This window comes from Magnolia sinica, chromosome 13, assembly GCF_029962835.1.
Source record: "Magnolia sinica isolate HGM2019 chromosome 13, MsV1, whole genome shotgun sequence".
Classification (NCBI taxonomy): domain Eukaryota; kingdom Viridiplantae; phylum Streptophyta; class Magnoliopsida; order Magnoliales; family Magnoliaceae; genus Magnolia; species Magnolia sinica.
Window position 1 is genome coordinate 50955929 of NC_080585.1, and position 22913 is coordinate 50978841.

The 22913-nt window shown below is 37.6% G+C and overlaps 1 protein-coding gene and 1 pseudogene across 3 annotated transcripts in view; one reads left to right on the top strand and one right to left on the bottom strand.

The window, feature by feature from the left end:
- Positions 1-22913, top strand: part of LOC131223756 (uncharacterized) — a 150816-nt gene that overhangs the window by 107171 nt on the left and 20732 nt on the right. For 2 of the 3 annotated variants that reach the window (XM_058219256.1, XM_058219258.1), the window contains 5 exons: positions 5333-5564; positions 7301-7663; positions 10709-10810; positions 18973-19116; positions 20705-20793. In XM_058219256.1, the coding sequence (XP_058075239.1) occupies positions 5333-5564; positions 7301-7663; positions 10709-10810; positions 18973-19116; positions 20705-20793 (930 nt within the window). Of the gene's footprint in view, positions 1-5256; positions 5565-7300; positions 7664-10708; positions 10811-18972; positions 19117-20704; positions 20794-22913 lie in introns of those variants that run through there. The other variant, XM_058219257.1, reaches the window with a different exon arrangement.
- On the bottom strand, positions 12495-13195 carry LOC131223757 (peptidyl-prolyl cis-trans isomerase-like; annotated as a pseudogene).

A 22913-nucleotide genomic window follows, 5' to 3' on the forward strand; every position in this document is an offset into this window, starting at 1 on the left:
TTTTAACGGTTTAACAACTTCACCCACTAGCCTTTCTCCCGACCCTCACATTGGCCCAGATGGTGGTGTTTCCGACCTGCCCCATGACTCGTGGCTCTTGCCAGACCGGCCTTCACCTCATTTACCATAACTAGTGGTTTCTACTAGATACAGAGGTTTCCAAAAATATCTCGTCAACTGGAAGAACAGGCCAGAGTCAGACAGTACGTGGATTACAGAGACCGAGCTTCAGAGACTAGACTCGAATCTCTTAGAGCGTTATTGCAGTTTTATTTCACCAAAGGCGAACTTTTCTCAGTGGAGGGAAATTGATAAGAACATCCAAGCACCTTTTAGAGTTTATTAGATGAGGAGGAGAGTTGCTCCAGTTTATTTATGGCTAGGTGATCATCACATGGAGCCCAATGGGCCCAATTCGTGTTCCTAGTCACGTTGAAGACCCCACATGCATGATCGTGCATCTTTGAAGACCCCACACTGGGAAGATGCATGTGGGTTGCTTAGTTGAGAGTATTAGACCGTTGGATCGATTGGATACATCTATCGGACTATAGGATTTTGCATCGGGCCGTTGAATTTCGCATGATGGGCCATATTGACCGTTGGACCATTTTGATCGTTGCGTCATCTTGATCGTGGACTCATATTAGACACTAGTTTTAGTTAGTTTGATTATTTTGGCTTATTTTATGATTTAATTGATATCAGTGTTTTAAATAGCATGTAGCGTATAGCGTGGCGTTTGGCCCTCTATAGTGTGTAGCATAAGCTACACAATCCTTAGTATTTTAATTAAAATAATAGAACATATGATAAAATTTACAAAATGCGTAATTTCTATGAGTTCTTGACTACGAATCCAGATCATCAACCACTTATTTCCATGCAAAATCCCTCTCTCTTTGCCTTTAAACATCTCTAAGTATGACTTTATTATTATTATTATTATTATTATTATTATTATTATTGAAACATCACAAATTCATGATATTGACCACAATTTGGATGGCCTGGATTGATCTAAGTGCTCTATCTACGATATGGACCACAATCTAGATGGTCCGGATTAGATTAATGTAGTGCCATGTGTCATAGGTATTAGTCATCACCATTTTAAAATAGGTGTTTAACTAACATAGAAAAAACACTTGAAAAAAAATGAGATTTCATGTAGCTTACACTATCCACGCTACACACTATGCTACGCTACATGTAGCGTATGCTACATGCAGCGTAGCTTACGCTACCAGGGAATTACGCTACATAGCATTTTCGCTACGCTATGCTACATAGCATTTTTGATACAACGCTACTGAAAACAATGATTGATATTAGGGGTGTTTTGGATATTTTATAGTATTAAGGGTGTTTTGGTAAAAACACCCCAAATAGAGCATATAAGGCTTGGACGCGTGAAGCCTATGGAATTATTGGCTATTAAATGTAATTTTCTTCTTGCCTTGTTTTAGAGCAAAATTCCTCATGTGATTAGAGTTTGGTGTGAAGCCATGGAGTGATTCCAATAATCTTCTTTCTTTCGTTCTCTTCCCAGGTAATTTTATTTTTGATTTCTTCTCTTTTCATCTTCTTCTTTTTTTTTTTTTCCCCCATTTTCTTTGGTCTTCAACCAAAGACCATCACCACCATCACCTTAGCCCTTCCGAACCTAAACCAAACCATCACCCTAGCTGTTTGGACCACTCCTAAACTGTCACCCCACCGTACAAACAGCCTGGTCTGTATGACCGTACGGACACACCGTACGGCCGTCCGTATGCACAACCCTACCCCCATCTTCAAACCCTAATTCCCTAGATTCCTAAACCTTATTTTAAGAAAAACCTTAATTCTAAAAAAAACCCTAATGCCCAAAAATATAATTCCCAAAACCCCAATTCCTAAATACTAAAATCCTAACCCTAACTTACCCAAACCTTAATAAAATCAAGTGTTTTCCTTTGAATTAAGATTTATCCCTATGCTAGATGGAAGTTTGACCTTCCATAGGTTCTAATTAGTCAATATCCTCTAAGACCTACACTGCGAAATTGTTGGTAGTCTTGAATTGGAGCATCCTTAATGCTTGAACTCTTTAACCTTGTGATAGATTGGCTTTATTTTATGTTTTGATCTCTTGATTTAATTTGTTGATTAATTTCGTTGCATCATTCTAGGTTAGACTATCCATCTTGCATCATTGGTATTCAAAATTGGTTATGGCTGTAATAGACATTACGTAATGGTAACGGTGGTGCCCGTTACCTTGCTGGTGTCCACTGTGTGACCAGGTACCGAGTGTTTTCCAAAATCTTCTCTTAACCCATCTGTCACATTGAAGCTCCTCAAAATGCATTTGATACACGACGTGTTTTCCATCATAGCACTATCAAAGATTAGCATAAACTGGAGGGTAAGATGGAGATTTTTAGAGCTTTAACTATACCTCCCTTGATTAGGTCCAAACTTTATGGACTTGGAGAATCATCAATAATTAGAAAGAGCAAAATGAGAGACATCACTTTGCTAGATGCCACGTGAGCTCTTGAAGGAGCCAATGGGAGCTTAGTTGCATGAACCTTCTACTTAGTTGTCACTCACACTTCAAATCATGTATCAGACTAGCTTTCACACTTCCTAGTAGTGTGTACTTGGCGTTTTTAAATAGCAACCATAGGTGATCATTTAATAAGTATAGAGAAGGCAACTGAAAGACAACCATGAACCCATTGCCTCCACTTTACACCAAACCCATTCCACAAAGCAAGCAGGGTTAGACCCATGTAGTGATTAACAATCAACAAACCATTAAGGATTTTTCTATGTTTGGTAAAGACACCTTGGACAAGAGAGAGAATCATACTAGTTACTTATGATGAGTGGCTAATATCTCAACAAGTATCTTCTGTAGGATTATCTTGTCTAGGTCAATAACAAGACTGATGGACCTAAAGTCCACCTTGGCCATCCCTTCTTTAGGGCTAAGGTTAATGAGTCGTTTTAACCACTTGTAACTTCTTTGGGTCTGAAACCTCTTGAAGATTTTTAAGTGATAATGCTAGCTAACTTCCTAATTCTCAAGGTCAATGTTTTTTGGTATCGTTGCCGCATATTATATTGCAACCTTGGGATATGGATACATATCGGTTATCGCATGGGATATATCGGTTGTATAGCGTAATGTATTGTTGTTGTTGGGAAACACAGGGAAACATTGGGAATTGGTCGACTTTTTCAATGAAATTTCAGAGATTGTTAAAAAAGACATCAATACACACTTAGAAATCAAAAGATTACAAAAAACAAGTGAATATAATAAGTTTCCTTTGTATAGGGTCCTAATCTATGTGCTATTTGATTGAATTGATGCAAGTATATTCAAAGTAAATTCATATAATTTATAAATGTAAGAAGACATGTATGGAAACACAAGTAATACATTCAAAAGCAAAAGAAGTGGAAAACTAGAGAAATATAGTGTGAATGATGTGTTTAGATGTTGCTTAGACTCACACAGACCTATTCATACATTAGGACTGGAATTTTGAAAAAAAAAAAACTCTGAAATGGGGGCCAATTGATCAGTGATCGAAGTGGAATTATTATTATTTTTAATTAAAAATTTTTAATTAAAAATTATTTTTTCTGAAAAATCTCCAAATTACCAAGAATCACTAGATCAGGTTACATACATATTTGATTTTATGTTTGGAACATTAAGATTGCAACCGAGTTGGGAAATTTTGAAATTTCTCCAATTTTTTGTAGGTCAGGCAACAGTCCCCAAATCCCAAAATTAGAGTGTATGTGATGATGATTTCATTAAAAAGTCCTAAATACTTTAAAATTGGGATCAATTAACCACTGATCAAAGTGGAATTTTGATTTTTTTAATACATTTTTAATTATTTCTTTTTAAATTTTTTTTTTTTTTTTTTGAAAAATCCGCAAATTCCCAAGAATCACCAGATTAGGTTAAATGCATGTTTGATTTAGTGTGTGCACAGTAAGATTGCATTATTATTATTATTATTATTATTATTATTATTATTATTTTTTTTTTTTTGTGAATCGGCCCAACTCCACCAAATCTTAAAATCAAAGCTCCAAATCCATATTTTTCATGCATAACACTGATTTCATATGCTTTGATAGTAAAAGAAAAGAATCAAAACTCGAAGATGCTCATTGAAAAGGGCCCAAAATCGGCTGGATCTTGATTCCAATTCAAAATTTGTGTTTTTCTTCGATGGGATTGATGCGGAGGTGTTTCAATTCCACGATAAATCTAGTTGGAAGTGGAGAGGAATAAAGAAAAAGAGATTTAGAATGATTTTTTATTTTTTATTTTTTGGAATTGTTTAAAGAAAGCCATCGACTTCTGATCGAGAATTTTATAGAAAGGATTCGTCCCAATATCTTGTGATATCTGTGATGCATTGTGATATTATGTGATATCTTTTATGATATGAATAATTTCAAATACTATCTTGGAGCCTCGTATTGCCCAGTTGGGATCCATGACATATCATAGGGATATATCGGTCGATATCACCGATACTGAAAACATTGCTTAAGGTACAAAAATAGCATAAATCTATCCGATCCCAACTCGTAAACTTTGTCAAGATCGATGCACCTTTTGAATTTTCTGTTTTGTAAATTATACATCCACTCTTCTTTGTGTGAGTCTACTAAAGCCCAGACATTAAAATTAGGTCTCTGATCCACATCCTTAAAACATGACCTTTTGAAGTATTATGCGGTAGTTTCCCTAGTGTCTTCTCTGTTGTTGACAAAATCTACATCCTCAAATGCTTTGTTGTAAGCTTTGTCTTCTTCTCCTAGCATTCATCATTCAGTTAGAGAAAGTCACATTGATATCTTACTTCTAATTTCCAATACTTTCCTTATTTTATTCCTATATCTTTTTTCTTTGACACATTTTAGTTTCTTCATGAATTTGAAGCCCTTCCAACCAGCACATGCAATGACTACCCTCAAGTATATACACCAAAATAAATGCCCTCAAGTAGTCAAATGTCTACACTAACTTGGCTAGAAAAACTTCATCCACAGTCAAATCTTTATGATTCTGCTGGTATTGATACAACCAACATTTTCATCTGTTGCGCAACCTTATCAACATGTTTGCCCTTTGTTTTATTTTGTGAGGATGTTGCCTTTAAGGTTCTGACTCTTCTGAGTTATCTCGATTATGTTTTCTTTTGATCTTTCCGGTTAATCTCTAAATTGCAGGGAATAGTTGACATTGATACATGTAGGCACTGATGCAGATTATGAAAGTTGATTACTTCCAACTCATGTCGTGCAGGTATGAACATTTGGCACGAAGTGCACCAACAATCTTGGACGATTCCCTTTCTGCTGATTCGTACCTTAATGTGTTGTATATGCCTACCACATTTCCACGTTCAGAAAGGTCTAGACGGTCTCAAGAAGCTACAAACAGTCATTCTTTATTGTCCAGTTCAGATTTTGAAGATGGCCCACACAGCAACCTGGACAATGTTAGATATGTTGAGTGTGTCAACTACTTACAAGAAGTAAGTTCTTTCTGTGCTGTAAACTCTATCTTATGTGATTGATATCAAAATGCATCTCCAACCCTGCTTATTTCTGAATTGATTCAGAGTTGGCATTGGACTACTCATTAGGTTCACCATTAACATTCCCATGGAACAATTTATGAATCTTTGCCATTTCGATTTTGATCTTTAACGTTTTGATATTTTAGCAAAACATGCGACCTAGTCAATATCTTCTGTATTTTGTAAATAGTATAAGAATAATGTTGCAATCAGTCGATTGCTTTTGGTTACATGATATTTTCATTCATTCTTTTATTTCTTCAGCAGATCACTGCTTTTAAGAAATAGTTTACATGCTTCTTTCCCTGCCACTTGGACAGAAACATCTATGATCTTTTCCTTTTCGAGTTTGATCCTTTTGTTGCGTATCAGTTGAAGCAGGATTGTTCATTATCTAGGGCATTAGGATTGTGGAAGACAGTTAATAGATTGGTGATTAAGTTTAAGGAGGGAGGGGGTTTTTCTCTTGGTGATAGTAAGAGGATTCATTTTTGGGAGGATGCGTGGATAGGAAAGAGATTGCTCCTGGCGGATTTCCCGAGGTTAATTCGTCTATCTTTGGAAACGAATATTCCCATTGCTTGATCTTTTCTACCTCTAGAGATGTAGTTGTTTGGTCTCCCCCTTGCGGAGAAATTTGACGGATGAGGAAGCGAACAAATTCATTAGGTTCCTAGAGTGACTTCATGGTTACTGCCCCTCTATGGGTGAGAGGGATGCCATAGTGTGGAATAAGGGTAAGTCAGGTCGGCTCTCTATCCAATCATTCTACGGGTTGCTTTGAAGTTCATTGTTGGGAGAGAGAGAAGAGGTTACACCTCTTCTCTTATGTCTGGTTCTATCGTGCCCCTTCTAAGATAGCAACATTTTCTTCAAAAAGGACAATGGTGCTTGCCAACATTTGCATGCTGTGCATGTGAAATGCGAAGATGGTTAATCATTTATTCATCCATTGTTCTTTTGCTCAAAGGGTGTGGGATAGTTTCCTCAATTTATTTAAAGTGTTGTGTGGGTGATGCCGGGGTCAGTTGAGGACCTTCTCTTAGCATGGTGGAGTTGGGAAAGAAGGAAGGATGATGTAACTGCTTGTCTTCTTGGTAGTCATATGGGTTCTTTGGGGGGAGAGGAATAGTTGGTGCTTTTGGAATAAGAGTAGGAACAGTGTTGAAGGTGTTCGAAAGGGCAAAGGTAGATGTAGTGGAATGGGCCTCTTGTTTAAAGCAATGTATTCGATAACAGTGACGGCGGCCATAACGGCCACCGTCGTACCATTATGATACGGGCCATAAAGGCCATCATGGCCCCTGTAACAGCCTCTCTCTCTCTCTCTCTCTCTCTCTCTCTCTCTCTCGCTCTCTCTCTCTCTTTTAAATTTAAGCTATAACGACACCATAACAGACTGTTATGGCCCCGTAATGCATAATGGTACCCACCATACTGTTACTTATGTAACTGTTTTCAGATAATATAGTTTAAAAGGCTCTTGATGTTCGCCTAAAAAAAAGCTCTTGATGTTTGTAATCTGTTTTCCTTATTCCGGTTGTAGCTACTGTTTTTGCCTTAGATTTTTCTTTGGTATTTCTCTTTTATAAAATTTCATTACCTTTCAAAAAAAAATAAAATAAAATCAGCTGAAGCGGTTTTGCTAGTTTATATCATTTCTCTCATACTTAACATGTGCATCTTTGCAGTATGCACGTCAGCAGATGCTTGGTTTTATGTTCAGGCATGGACACTACACAGATGCTTGCTTGCTATTTTTTCCTCCAAATGCAGTTCCTTCACCCCCTCAACCATCATCACTTGGGGCAGTCACTGCATCTTCTTCTCCTCAGCGACCTGATCCTTTGGCAACTGATTATGGGACTATTGATGATTTATGCGACTTATGCATTGGTTATGGTGCCATGCCTGTCCTGGAGAATGTAATTTCAATGAGAAATGCATCTAGTGTACAGGATGCAGCAGTGAGCCAGTATACAGTTTCAGCACTTGCCCGTATATGTAACTATTGTGAAACCCATCGGCACTTCAATTACCTTTACAAGTTTCAGGTACAATGATCCTTTTTTGTTTTTTGTTTTTAAATTTTAAGAGCTCCTTTTATGCACTTTCGAGTGAATTGTATGATAAAATTTTTCTGATTGGCTTTTCCTTCTAGATGCACACATAATCATCTACAAACCCATGCATACAGTCAGTGTGTGTGTGTGTGTGTGCGCGCGCGCGTGTGCCCCCATACATTCTTGTTGATCTCTCTTCCCTTCCCCCCCCCCCCCCCCCATATACTGTTGTTTAACTGAGGTTATGGTCCTTGATAGAGTGGAATGGCGGAAATGGATTTATGTAGCTCACCTGATTTGTTGGGATAAGGCTTAGATGATCATGATGATAATGGGACCACATGCTCTTTTAGTTATAGAATCATATAATAGGGGGGTATGGCATGTGCAACACATAGAGAGAGGAAGGGAGAGAGAATTCTGAGGGAAAGGGTGTAGGCTACATGGAGATAGATAGATGGATAAACAGAGAGGTGTGAGCTACACGTGTGAGAGAGAGTGAAGGTGCAGAATACTCACGGTTGAAGACATCAAATTAACTAAATACTCTTCCCTATGTCGGAATCCCTTCTAGTGTCTTTTTAAAACTCAAAAGTTCACGACTCTTCAAAGACTAATTATGTGGGTAAAATTGTCCATAGCTACTCACATTATGTATAGTAGAGAGATGATTGAAGTAACAATGTCATTTTGTTTTTTTTGTCGATAACATGGGTTTTACGGAGAGGAGCAGAAAACACAACTATCCATCGAGACAATTGATAATGAGATCCAACAAACAAACTATTTCAAGAGACACCCTCCTTGGCAAGAGCATCTGCAATAGGATTAGCCATCACTAGACACATGACTAATCTCAGCCTGTCAAAATCATTATCCATTTAAAATATCATTTACAAGAAAAGCTTGCTTCCAAAGGGCCTGGTACTCTCCAGGAACCCATCCTTCTAAGATTACCAAAGTAGTTAAAGGCAATGTTTTCAATATTGATGATATCGGCCGATATATCCCACACGATATATCTTGTATCCCACCTGTGCGATACGAAACACAGGTAGCGCTGTCCCATGTGTTCAATTCGGTGAGAACTTTCAAAATTTTATCCCTTTTTTTTTTTTTTTTTGGGTTGAAATTATGTTAAATCAGCGTCAATTGGTTATAAATTCATTGGTTCTTCATGTTTTACATGTAAAATCATGGAGTTAGAATTTTGATTTTGATATCCATTGGTTATTCATGTTATCCATGTTTTTTTTTTCCAAAATTTTCCTTCAACTAGCTGTCAATTGAGACTAATTTCGAAGTATTTAGGAGTATTTGATGAAATGACCATCACATGCACTCTAATTTTGAAATTTGAGTGTAGGTGGTTCGATTTGGAAAATTTAGGGAAATTTTGAAATTTAGAGTGTATGTGATGACCATTTCATCAAAACACTCCTAAACACTTCGAAATTAGTCTTAATTGACAGTTGGTTGAAGGGAAATTTCAAAACATAATAATAATTTAATAATTTTTTAAATTAATTTTTAATTAAAAAATGAATTTTACTTTTCGAAAATTGACGAGGACTTAACAAATAAGTAGATCAGCCGTCGTACATGTTTGATTTTATGTTTGGAGTGCAACATTGCAAACAATTTGGGAGAAATTCGGAAAATTTTGATTTTTTCCCAAATTACTCCAAATCGGACTACCTACATTCAAATTTCAAAATTAAAGTGTATGTGATGATCATTTCAATAAATACCCCCAAGTACTTTGAAATTAGTTTCAATTGACAACTAGTTGAAGGAAAATTTCAAAATAATAAAAAAAAAAAACAAAAAATAAAATAAAATGGAGAACATGAAGAACCAATGATATTAAAATCAAAGCTCCAACTTTATAATTTTTCATGCAAAACATGAAGAACAAATGGATTTGTAAACATTTGACATTGATTTAACATAATTTCAACAAGAAAAGGATCAAAAATTGAAAATGCTCACTGGATTGAACATGTGGGATATATTGGCACTACTTGTGCGTTCCATATCGCACAGGTGGGATACAAGATATATCGGCCGATATTGTCGATATTCAAAATATTGGGTGTTAGTTTCTCAAGTAAAACTACAACATTTTCTGCAACTTTGTCACTTGTAAGAAAGATGTGCATGATGGATAACCCGTGAGAGCCAAAAGCTCTGAAATAGTAAATGAGATAAACTTTTGTTTTCATGCCAGTTTCTCATATCTGCTTCCACGAGAATATTGAAGGTTTTATGTTAATGAAGTATTTTCTAATATTTGCAAAATCCATTTCCTACATCCTAGAAACTAGAATTCATGATCAAGCATGGGGAAAATTATTAACTTGAAAAAATCACACTGAAAGGAAAACAATGAAAACCATGTGCAAGAAATAAAAATATGGGAGCTGTTGCAAGTCTTTTGGGTTTTGTGAAGGGATGCCGTATTGACTGCACATAAAATGACCAACTTATTTCCATCAAGTTTCACTCTAGTTTCTTCTTTGAAGCCCTTCCAACTTTTCCGAGTTTATTCATGTTTCCTAGATTTTCTTAGATTTTATTTTTTATTTTTTATTTTTATTTTTATTTTTTTTAAAACATGTTTCTCTTATGTTTTTCTATTTATATTAACTAGTTCATTTAATAATATTATTTTTCATATTTAAATAGTTGTTAAATACCTACCTTTTAGGTCAACATTTCCAAGTTTTCAAGTACGCTCCTTGATGGACTTCCAAGTCATGTTTTAGGGTGTAGTTCAATAAAAGTGAGCTACCCTTTTTTTTTTTTGTGTTCGTTTTCTTTTTTCTTTTTGCCGGGGTGGCGCTAATTTCAGAAAGATTCTTTGGGTGTCGATGCAACTTTTCGCATGTTTGTGAATCATTATGTCAGCTAAGTAACTGTTTCGCATTGTTTCAGGTTTCGCTTCAATCTTCTTCCTTATTCTAGGCTTTCATGATTTTCATTTCTAACCTTCATTCTCCCTTTTTGGCATCTAATCCTGGCTTAATGGTGTAGGTAATCAAGAAGGACCATGTTGCTGCTGGACTTTGCTGCATTCAATTATTTATGAATTCTTGTTCCCAAGAGGAAGCTATAAAGCATTTGGAACATGCAAAGGTATGGTTTGCAGTTACCACTCTATAACTTTGAATAGCTTACACCCTTCTTTTATTTTACAGTTGAACACAACTTATTGCCTTTTATGTTTCTGTGTATATGCGTCTAACCACTCCAGTGATGATTTTGGATAAATCTAGATTCCAACTCGTCAAGGGACATGGTCAAGTTTCACTCATCACCTTGTAATGATTTGGCCTTGGCACAAACTTCCGAGTTATGAAAATGATTACACACACACGCACCCTTAAACATTGTTTTCACTCGTGTGGCCCACCTGAATTATGGATAAGGCTGATTGTTGGGCCCTTGACCTAAATTTTAGCGTGGGATGTGATGGTTGGGGTGGATTTCATATAATCATCAAGGTGGGCCCTGAAAAAAATCAAGGGTGGACATCTCTCCTCCAACTATTTCCTTTGGAGTTGCCCCACCTGAATCACATTTCAGCCCCCCCCCCCCCCCCCCTTTTTTTTTTAATCTTTTTTTAATCTTTTTTTTTTAATTTTAACGCTAGACCTAATTTGGGATGACACATCTAATGGTCGGAGTGGATTTCTCTTAAACATCTTAATGGGCCATGTAAAAGGGTGGTCGTCCCTCTCCCAATTGTTTCCCTTTGTATGGCGCACTTGAATCACGGATTGGGGTGATTTTTGGGGTCCAACGGCTAAAATGGGGTGACACACATGGTGATCGGGGTGGGTTTCACTTAGACATACGGTACACAGGAGACTCAGACTCTCTTTATACATGCGTGCGTGCACACACACGCACCCACATAGGGCAACACTGACCCTCCAAATTGTTTCCCTTGGCCTTAGGTATGGGTTTTGTTGTGGCATCTAATGGTTGGAGTGGATTTCGTATAATCATACAAATGTTTTGTCTCTAGGCCTAATGTGCAAATTACATGTTGAATGGTCAAAGTGGATTTCACATGCACATCACAGCAGATCCCCTAAACAATCAAGGGCTGACATCCTATTCCAAAAGTAAGAAAGAAATAAAGATTTTCCATAGAGATTTACTGTAGATATATTAAAAGAAAAAGAATTTTTGGGGATGCCCCATCTTGATTTTTTATGGGACCCACCTTGATGTGTATGTGAGGTCTACTCTGACCATTATTTGAGCAATCCCACATTAGGCCTTATGCCAAAAAAAAAAAAAAAAAAAAAAAAAAAAAAAAAAAAAAGGTTGGCCCATGAGTTAGGTGGGCTATATGAAGGAAACAGTTGGGAGAGATGTCCACCCTTGATTTTTAGATGGCCCCACCTCAATGATTATCTGAAATCCAGTCCAATGTTTAGATGCTACACCAAAACTTATGTTTGGTGCGTAAAAATCAAGCTCATTAGTGATTCAATTGGGCCACACTTGCCCTTCATGCATAGAAATGCGCTGGCCCGGTCTGTAAGTCCACATGCCAATCGCAGAGCCAACATTTCGCTATCCGCTCGTTCTTGCCGAAAGCACGAAGAGCTAAGCCACTAATGTCGTGGCAAAGGTTATACCTAAGAAAATCAACGAAGCTGACAGTTTCCTATGTGTTATATCCTTTCGATTGAGTGAAAACTTCTAAGGAAGGTCTTCATTCTCACCTTCGAACAAGTGTTCAAAATATCGGTATCGCGCTATGTATCGCACCCTTGGGATACAACTATTATAAGTAAACACGATATTTTATACTTTTTTTTTTTTTTGAAAACGCAAGACCCTAATCTTATTATAAGAAAGATCCCTTTCTACACCCAAACAGTCGTTTACTCCCTTCTCAAGGACAAAAGCGTAAAAAGATCACAAGACTAACCCAAAGTCATAAACCCTAATTTCTTAGGACACCATCATCCCAACCATCCATCTCAATAGAGTTGACCGCAATCGGCGATCACAATAGGCTTCGAGGTCCTCCTAGACGAGGACCCCACCTTCTTGATCGCCTTCACGATATCCATACCCTTAACGACCTGACCGAACACGGCGTGCTTCCCATCGAGCCACTCCGTCTTGGCCGTACAGATGAAGAACTGGGAGCCATTCGTTCCAGGTCCGGCATTGGCCATGGATAGGATCCCGGGGCAGGTGTGCTTCTTGATGAAATTCTCATCAGCGAACATGGAGCCGTAGATCGACTCGCTGCTGGTGCTGTTTCTGGCAGTGAAATCCCGCCCTGGCACATGAAATTCGAAATGACTCGGTGAACGCTCGAGCCCTTGTAGTGGAGGGGCTTGCTAGAGCGCCCTGTGCCCTTCTCGCCGGTGCAGAGGGCCCGAAAGTTCTCGGCCGTCCATGGGGTTGTGTCCGTGTAGAGCTCCATCACGATCCGCTCGGCGGGGGTCCCACCTACGGTCATGTCGAAGAAGAATTGGGGTTTGGCATGGCTCAGTGTTAGATCGGGTGCTTTCGACTCCGTGACTCGGTGGAGGATGAGAAATAGGTTGTGGTTTCTATACTTATACTAAGTGTGGAGAAAAGAATTGTAAAGTGATTGTGGACAGTGGTAGTTATGCCAACGTGGTTTCTACTAGCACCGCGAGTCGACTGGGCTTAAGAGCCGAGTCTCGCCCTCAACACTACAGAGTATTGTGGGTCGATGAGTCCTCCATTCCGGTCTCACAACAATGTTGTATCCCCATCCAGTTTGGGTCATATAAGGATTCATTGTGGTGTGATGTGGTTCCCATGGATGTCGGCACATCATCTTGGGTATGCCCTGATTATTTGACTTGGACGTTACAATATTTGGTCGCTCGAATATTTATACATTCATGTTTTGAGGGTAAGAAAATTAGATTGAATCCTCTTCCACCTAAGAGCATACCGGGAAAGAAGGAGATCACCAAGAAGGGTGATCCTAGAACTTCGAGGAAGCCCAAACCTAAGTCTTTTCATATCATTAATGCAAAAGAATTTGAAAGAGAGACTAGGGAGGATTCAGAGGTGTATGCCCTCGTGACTAGAGAGGCTTCACCCCAGGTTGTTGTAGAGTTGCCTAGTGAGGTGATTTGGGTGATGGATGAGTTCATTGATATCTTTCCTGACGACCTCCCAGATGAGCTTCCACACAGTGTTTGAATTATCTCCGATATTATCTTTATCTCTAGCTCAGCGATACTGATAACACTGGTAGTATCAGAAATTCGAGGTATTAGCAATGTATCGCTAAGTATCGCCAACGTATCAATATCACTAATGTAATCAACAATATTTTCAACTATGAAAATTCCAGGTAACGCTTGTATTGCAAATGCATCAATATCACCGATGTGTCACCAATATTTTCAACTATGTCAATTCTAGGTAATGCTTATATCATAAGTGTATTGACGATATTTCAATAATATCGTCAACGTATTGATATCATCTAAATTTTGTTTATTAGAAAAAAAATTGAATTTTTTTTTCATGGGCACATGGTTTTATGCAGTGTTCAATTTGTCATTGATAATATTGATAATATCTCGATATTATCGATATCGCAACATCGATATTGAGACCACAATCTTTCATTTCCTTTCCAATTATTGATGATTTCTTGGTGAAATATCGTGTTGTTGATATTTTGTAATATCGATGGATGTTTGGATGGAAGGTTGGATGGTTAAATAGGCCAGATGGGATGGTTGGACTAATTTTTTACAATAACACATTCTTTTAAGTCCCCATTAAATGGAAATTTGTTATGTATGCATTCTTCTTGCAATTTTTTTTTTTAAATTTTTAATTTCTAAATATGCAAATATGTACATTTTAACATCTCCTGAAGATTGCTGAAAATTCCACTGTTTTTCCTATGTTTTCCCGCATTTTCGGTTATCACCGATATTATCGGCGATACCGATATTGTTTCCGTATCCTTGGCCAACGAAACTTATAGCGATACCGATACTTCGAACACTACTTCCACCTATGAGGGACATCCAACATGCCATTGATCTTGTCCGCCGGTTGACTCTCCCAAACCTTTCTCATTACAGAATAAACCCCACGGAGCATGCGGAACTCAAGAAACAAGTTGATGAACTTCTTAGGAAAGGGTTCATTCAAGAGAGCATGAGTCCATGTGTCGTGCCTGCCCTACTAATGCCCAAGAAGGATGACACGTGGCGTACGTGTGTAGATAGCAGGGCCATCTTCTAAGTGGGTCACTCTTGAACTATTTTATATTTTCGTGCACCATGTATATGAAAACCTAGGATCGTCATGTTATAAATATGAATTTTTGAATCTATTATGAGGAAATGCTTGATTTTACATGTTGGTTGCTGAACTTAATGTGTAATTGATCTCTCATCTTGCATCCTAGGATAGTTTCCATCTTCCTGCATCACAATATTTCTTCATTGCGCGGTCGCATAACACATACCTATTGCACAGGTGCGCAACTCATACTTGTTGTGTGAGATGTATTTGTGCGATGGCGCCATACATCCTCCAACCTTGTCCTGCTTCCCAGCCCTACAACTGTGTAACCCCATTTCCTGTCTTCTTTATTCAGTTGCGTGGTTGCGCAACACATCCCTGTTACATGGGTGCGCAAAGATTTTGTGCCTCAACAACTACAATACAACAGTCGTGACCTACTTTGATTCAATAGAAAGGCGAACAAGGTTGGTTTGGAAACAATCGAGCAAATCAATCTCTATCATAGTAGCAAGGGGGCCTGTTTATTACAAGCTATCAGCACTGTTAGGTGGAATGACAAGATGATAAGTCAACGTTCATTCTCGAAGGTGGGTTTCCGCTGAGAACAGAATATTGTTTGTGTCCAAAGGTGAACAATGCCCTAGCTTATAGAGTTATGGAATGACACAGTAAAAGGGTAGTGTTGAAAACAGTTTGCCAACTAGGTCTCGCGGTGGGAGTGACAGCTGAATTCTCAGAGTTCAAATAAACAATCAAAGTTGCCATCACTTGTCCCTATTCCTTTACAAAGAGTATGATTGGCATGACTCAGGGAATAACTAATCCTCTTCACTACCCAATTGAACCTCCTGAACCAAGTTTGAGGAGATTGTTTGAGTCAATAAATTGACTTCTTCAACTGGAAAACTGGAAAACAGTTTAATATGGGCAGCATTATTATCTCTACTAAGGCTACCACTTGAGTGTAAGGCTGAAGTGTTCGGGTAGTGCCCTTGCGAAAGGATGTTTATGTTTCTCCTTGACCTATTTATATGATCGTTTGTCGATTGGCCTAGTTATTGTGTGTGGATTGTGGAACATGTTTACGATTTTGGTTTGTTGTCCTTAGGCACTCTGAGATTTGACATGTTAGCCTATGGCCAAGGAGAGATGTGATCCATGGATCTCAGTGCCCTGGCCATGACAATATAAGTGCTTGGAAACACTTACATTATCAGATTGGTCTTCTCATGTGAGGGGACTGACTTGGTGACAGGATGGACAGTCTTCCATTGGGTCTAACTCTTCTCCCCCTAATGGATGGTAGCAATCTCCTTACGTTAATGATAGACACAAGCAATATTCTGGCATTGGAAATAAGTTCTGGTAACTTTATCCATCATTTCTTTGGTCGTCCATAGAAACAAAAATCCTCTACTGATCTGAGGTTGCATATAATTAAGTAGCCAGGACATCATCGTCAAGTTTGCTTGCTCCCGCTTATCATACGAAGAATTATCCAAAGTTGGTTCCCTAACCCAGCCATTCACATACCCTTGTTTTTCTGACCCCCTTGTGTATATCTTGACGGATTGAAACCACTCAAGGAAATTCATGCCTTCTAACTTTTCAGTTGTAATCTGGACACTGGAATTGTCACCATAGACACCTATGGTAGGAATGTAACTTGAATCCCCGGAAATGTTAGATGTAGATATACTTGTGGCCACAAAACTGGAAGTCGGCATCTTTCCACAGAAAATAAACCTTTATATCAAGAGGGCTCAACACAAAAACCGATCAACAAATCTGACAAAAAAACAAGGTTGTACATCACCATATCTTCATAGATTTCATCACAACTCTCTCAAATCTTAATGGAATGAAATGATTCTTGTTTCTAGAGATGGCAAATGGCCAGACACACCAAATCAGTGTGGAAAAATACTACAAAAACTTTCAGGAAAATGCATGAACACAAGATTTTTAAAAAAGGGTCCACAATTTTGGGATTTCTCTATTTCGAGGAAGAAGTCATCAAATACATACCAAAACATGCTGGAAAATCACCACAAACCTTCTAAAATCATTCTCTTTTGAACACCGTACTTTTCTTCCTCACGGGACCCAACTTAAAGGTACATTGCTGACGTCACCTGTATGGCTGATGACATCAGCAATGGATCCCACTCAAAGAGCCTCCAATCAACGGATTTACCTTGATACCAAGTAGAAGATGGGAATAGATTGTAGGATGGAAGGGAAAGAAGAGGAAGGTGAGAAAGGAGGAGAAACAAAAGAGAAGAGAGAGTTAGCGCGTCAGCCCTCTTCTCATGTTTTTATAAAAAAAAGTATAATGAAATTACATATAAGCCCCTCAAATACCCTTTATTACAAAATGGTCCTTATAATCTTATATCTCAACAATTTGCATTGTGCGCTATTTGAACTGTATAAGCTCGTTACACCTCCTGAAGTTTCACTGTAAAATTCCACCTTTTATTCCAATAGTTCCCTCAGTCAACAATATTTTTCCAGTTATCGCCGATATATCAGCGAGAATGATACATGTTTCCGTATCCCTAGTCTTTGATACATGTAACGATACTGATAATCTGAAAACTGATTAGCATCACCTCAAATTTGTCTTGTATTTTTTCCTTTGCCTGAATGAGAAGTTGATGTTGACATTTTCTTCCAGTTCCAGTGTTTTGATATTTGGATAGAACTTACATAACATTTTGGGTTCTTAAGAAGAAGGGCTCGAAGTACTGGAAGATTTTCGAACTGAGTTGAATATTTAGTCTTACTAAGAAAAGGGTTGAAGTTCTTGATGGGAGCATTTCTACTGCGAATTTGATCTAAATTCATTGGATTGTACTTGCTGGAAATTCAGCAGTAGTCCACCCTGAGTCACACCTTAACACATTTCCAACATGAAAGCATGCAAAAGTAGTTGCTAGTGCTTTCATATGATTTTGGACAATGTAGTTAGACTATTCACTGCACCCAAGGATACCAACATCGGGCTTTTCGTTTGCTTTCTGTTCATCTTAATTCAGGTACAAGATTGTTTTGGTGCATATGAAACTGAAGTGCCTATGGAAAAGGTCAATAGTAATACATTGGGACGTGGAAGAATAAGTGGATCAAGAATGGGAAAGCATAGTGCTATGTTTCGAAGAGCACATGGAGGTTTAGTACATAATTCATGGCTTCATTTGTGATGTGGAAAAGAAAATGCTTACCACAGTGTGCCATAACAGCCGTTACGGCCTGTATTATAATGCTAACGGTGGTGGTTGTTTCGGCCACTGTTACCATTACAGAATACCTTACGGTTTAGAGTTGTATGAAATTCACAGCGTCAATCAGCATCATTTCTCTATTGCTTGAATAAAAAATAAATAGTTTTCAGCTTTTGTTTATTTGATAAGTAGCTATTTACATCTTGCGAACACACTAATCTTGCATTGACTTGAGAAAGTGATGTATGTTGTCCTTGTGGTTTGAGCTGTTGGATTAGCTTAGGTAATTTGCTTTGAACTCATTTCATTGAGCTTGTCACCTCTCATTGGATAATGATGTTTGGGAGGTTTTCAATTTCTTAGAGTTTCTTTAGGTTCATTCCTGGCACACTTTTAGGGAAGCCATTTTGTGTTGAGCATGTTAACCTTTGCTTACATTGTAGATTAAGACTGAATCTTTGTAGGGTCTCTTAGCATCTTATTGCATCTTCGAGTTAGAGCCCTTTTTTAAAAAAAAAAAATAAAAATAAAAATAAAAATAAATTATTATTATTATTATTATTATTATATAGCTAAAAGAACAAACAGGCACTAGGTTTTCTATTAACATATGGTTGTAATGAATAAATTTATAATATGATCTGATTGTCCTGGTCAGAACATTAGAAAATTATAGTCATCATCAGGAAATGATCCCATATTCTATGATTCTTGATATTGAACTCTCTTAAGATATATATATATATATATATATTTACTATCTATTTTTCTTTTGATTGGAAACAGATGCATTTTGAAGAAGGACTATCAGCACGGCACAGAGCAGGAGAATCCACACGGCTTGTTTCCAAGGCTATCCGTGGGAAGAGCGCCTCAGAAAAACTTTCTGAAGAGGGGCTAGTCAAGTTTTCTGCTCGTGTTGCAATCCAGGTGTGAATTTCTTTTCCGAATTACAAGGAGATGGTTTCAGGGTGTAAAATATCTATATTGTACAGTCAAGAATGTTAAGTTGTTGTATAGACTCTATAGATGCCCTGGTGCAACTGCTAAGTTTTATTCTAGAGTCCCATTTAATATCTATACTGTTCATTGTTTATCACTATTAAGTCCGAGTTGCCCATCTTCTAACCATGCTCTTGATGGCTTTGGAGGATACAACTTGGGTTATCTTTTTATCTTTCTCCCTCTTTCTGGCATGCTACCATGATCTTAGCCATAGTTGTTTTTTTTTTTTTTTATTAAAAAAAAAAAAAAATCTTATTAAAAAAGAAGCAGAAAGTACAACAATTTTTTAGATGATGGATAATGGGACCCAACCAGGAGATGGAACAGGAAATACCAGCCATTGCAAGCAAATCTGCAATAGAATCTGTGCCCTGATGAACATGACGAAACCCAACCCTCAAGCCAAATAATTTGCAATGCCTTTTACTAGGAAAGCTCGCTTCCATGGTGGCAGGTGGTTTCTCAAAACCCACAACATAGCATTCCTATATCACATTTGATGATAAGGAGACCTGAAATGTTCCTTGAAAAGAGAAACCCCTGTTTTAATAACCAAAGCCCGAGAAGTCCAACCTATTCTCCCATTGATGATCACACATTGCGTTGCCAATTTGGAAATTCAAGAGCTTCCATCCCGAGGAGATGATCCCATGGGCACCAAACATTCACTATGATTACTAACAACTTTTACCATCAGCAATATTACCCCTTTGTATTCTTTGATCACACTACCAATTTGCAGGAAGGAATCTAGTATTCTTTGCTCCCATCTGATAGGATTTATATAGGCCATCTACTATTTCTCCATCCAAATGCCCCACAGCGTCAAAGGTAAAATAGCCTTTCATAATACTTTTCCCTAGGCTTGAATGTCCCACTCAGCTATCTAAGAAAAAGGCCAGCTGCTGAAGATGGTAGAACCAAAGATATGTGGAAAAGGTTAAAAGAAAATTACCAAATGCCCCTAGCCGCTTCTCTGTGAAGAAAAATGTCTAGTCTGAATGATAGTTACATAGAGTGCATTGAGTTACCAAAGGAATGTTGAAGGCTTCTCAAATTAAGACAGAAGGCAGAAGTGTGGGTATGTAGTTTTCATGGACCAAAGTAATGTTCTGAAGTTCCATGCATTTCCAAAATACTACCAATATTTTACCAATACGTGATTTTGTCAAGAGCTGATTGAAGAGTTTGAATAATGTCATGTAGTTTCTCCTTAAGCTTAGATTACTTTAAAGGTAAAATATGTTGTGGTTTCTGCCTCTATAACCTTGATGTTATCATTAATAAAAGTAATTGGATACCTTACATGTTCCATACAAGAGAGAAATCTGAACAGTTTTATTAATATTTTTAAGTGGATTATCTAACTAAAGGAGATTGATTGTCATGACTTGTTTATATTCTTTGAAGAGTTCCTCTTCCGTGACCATCATTCCTTTGTCTCTTTTTTTTTTCTGAAATTCCATGCACTATAAAGTTCTTAGTCTTTCTTACACTGTTGAAAATTGTGTAGATGGAGGTTGTTAGATCTTTCCATGATACAGATGGACCACAATGGAAGCATTCTCTTTTTGGAAATCCAAATGACCCAGAAACTTTCAGGTTTGTATTTCTATGTTTCATTTTTGTATTCAAGACCACTACTTGAAATCAGTGTTCAAAGTGTCGGTATCGCTACAAGTTTCGCTTGCCAGGGATACGGAAACAATATTGATCTCACCAATTATATCGCTGATAACAGGAAATGTGGGGAAACATAGGAAAAACGATGGAACTTTCTGCGAAACTACATGAGATGTTAAAATGTACATGCATATTTAGTAATTAAAAAATTGCAAGGAGGGCCTTAAAAGCATTTGTTGTTGTAAGAAATCAGTCCAACCATTCCATCCGTCATTTAACCATCCAACCTTCCATTCAAACATCCATCGTTATTGCAAAATATCAAGTTATCAACAATACATGATATTTCACCAAGAAATCATCAACAATTGGAAAGGAAACAAAAGATTGCGATCTAAATATCACGCATGTTGTGATATATAACATCGAGATATTATCAATATTATCAATATGACAAATTGAACACTACATACAACCATGTGCCTATGAAAAAAAATTGAAATAATTTTTTTGCAATAAACAAAATTTTGATGATATCAATACGTTGGCGATATTATTGAAATATCGTCGATACACTTATGATATATGCATTACTTGGAATTTACATAGTCGAAAATATTGATGATACATTGGCGATATTGATGCATTGGCAATACAAGCGACACTTAGAATTTACATAGTTGAAAATATTGGTGATTACATTAGTGATATTGATACGTTTGCATACTTAGTGATACAGTGCTAATAATTGGAATTTTTTTATACTACCAGCGTTATTAGTATTGTAACCAGTGTTATTGATATCGCTGAGCTGGAGATAAAGATAATATCGTAGATAATTCGAACACTGCTTGAAATATCTTGGCTTCACCTATTCTTTTCTCAATAAAATTGTGTTATCTTTCAAAAAAATTTGGCACTCAACACCACTGCTTGAATAATTTACCCAATGTGGTTGTCTAAGGTAATCGAGAACATGAAGAATTGAAATCATGTTTCTTTTACTATAGCAAGTTCTTCTTCTTCTTCTTCTTCTAACAATGTAATATGTGACACCTACCCTTGATTCACTAAGGGGACTCCTGGATTTCGAAACAGCCTGATTTTCGGCCTGGCCCTTCATCCAGAGTAGATGAACAGTCTGAATGGCCTGGATTTCTTATAGACAACATGGTTGGCCCTCCATACAAATCAAAGGTGGGTGTTCCCCCCCACCCCCAACTTGTTTCTTATTATGTGGCTGTGGGCGTGTGTGTGGCTGTGGGCGTGCAGGTGCAGATGTACATCTCTTCTTGGATTTATTTTTATTTTTATTTTTAAACATATAATCTGGCTTCAAACCTAAGACCTCAATGTTGAAGCACACAACCTACCATTTAGCTACGGGCTCAGACCCACAATTCATCCACCAGACCTGGATGCCTATGTCCTAAGCTTACGGATACAAAAGTGCAGGCCTATAGAACAGTTCCTGTTCTAGTGGTTCAATATACCAACCTAGCCTATAAGATACAGTTCAAATGTAGCAATATTGTTGAAGAAACACTTGGTTTCTTGACCTAGAAGAATTTTAATTTTTTCGGAGATGGAGCGATGACCATAGTTAAACAAAGTGAGGGGAAGCATCAGTAGACTGTGATGGGGACATCTCGCGAACATGCACGCCCCCTTATGGACATACGCAAGGAGGAGGGCCCCACTGTCGATCTGGATCGATGACGACGTCCAGGGAGGGTCTCCTAGTTAGAGGATTGTGTTTTGGTTCCTTGGATTGGACCCGATCGTCATATGGATCCTACCATTGGATACTCTAGATGATCTAGTACTTTGAGTTTTGCTTATTATTGTTATTAGAAATATCATGGATAGTTTAGATTGCTTTGATTAGTTGTTATTTTTGTTACTTCGTCTTTAAGTAATAAGTGCGCACATGGCGCAGCTTTTGGGGTATAAGTTTTTCTTATAAATAGACAACCCCTTGTAGGTTTTTTTTCACTGAAGATTAAAATAAAATTTCTACATTTTTTGCTTCTCTAAATCTCTGAGTTGTGGAAGCTTAATTGGATGCGAAACCCTCCCTTCTTCAAAGGCCTAGCTAC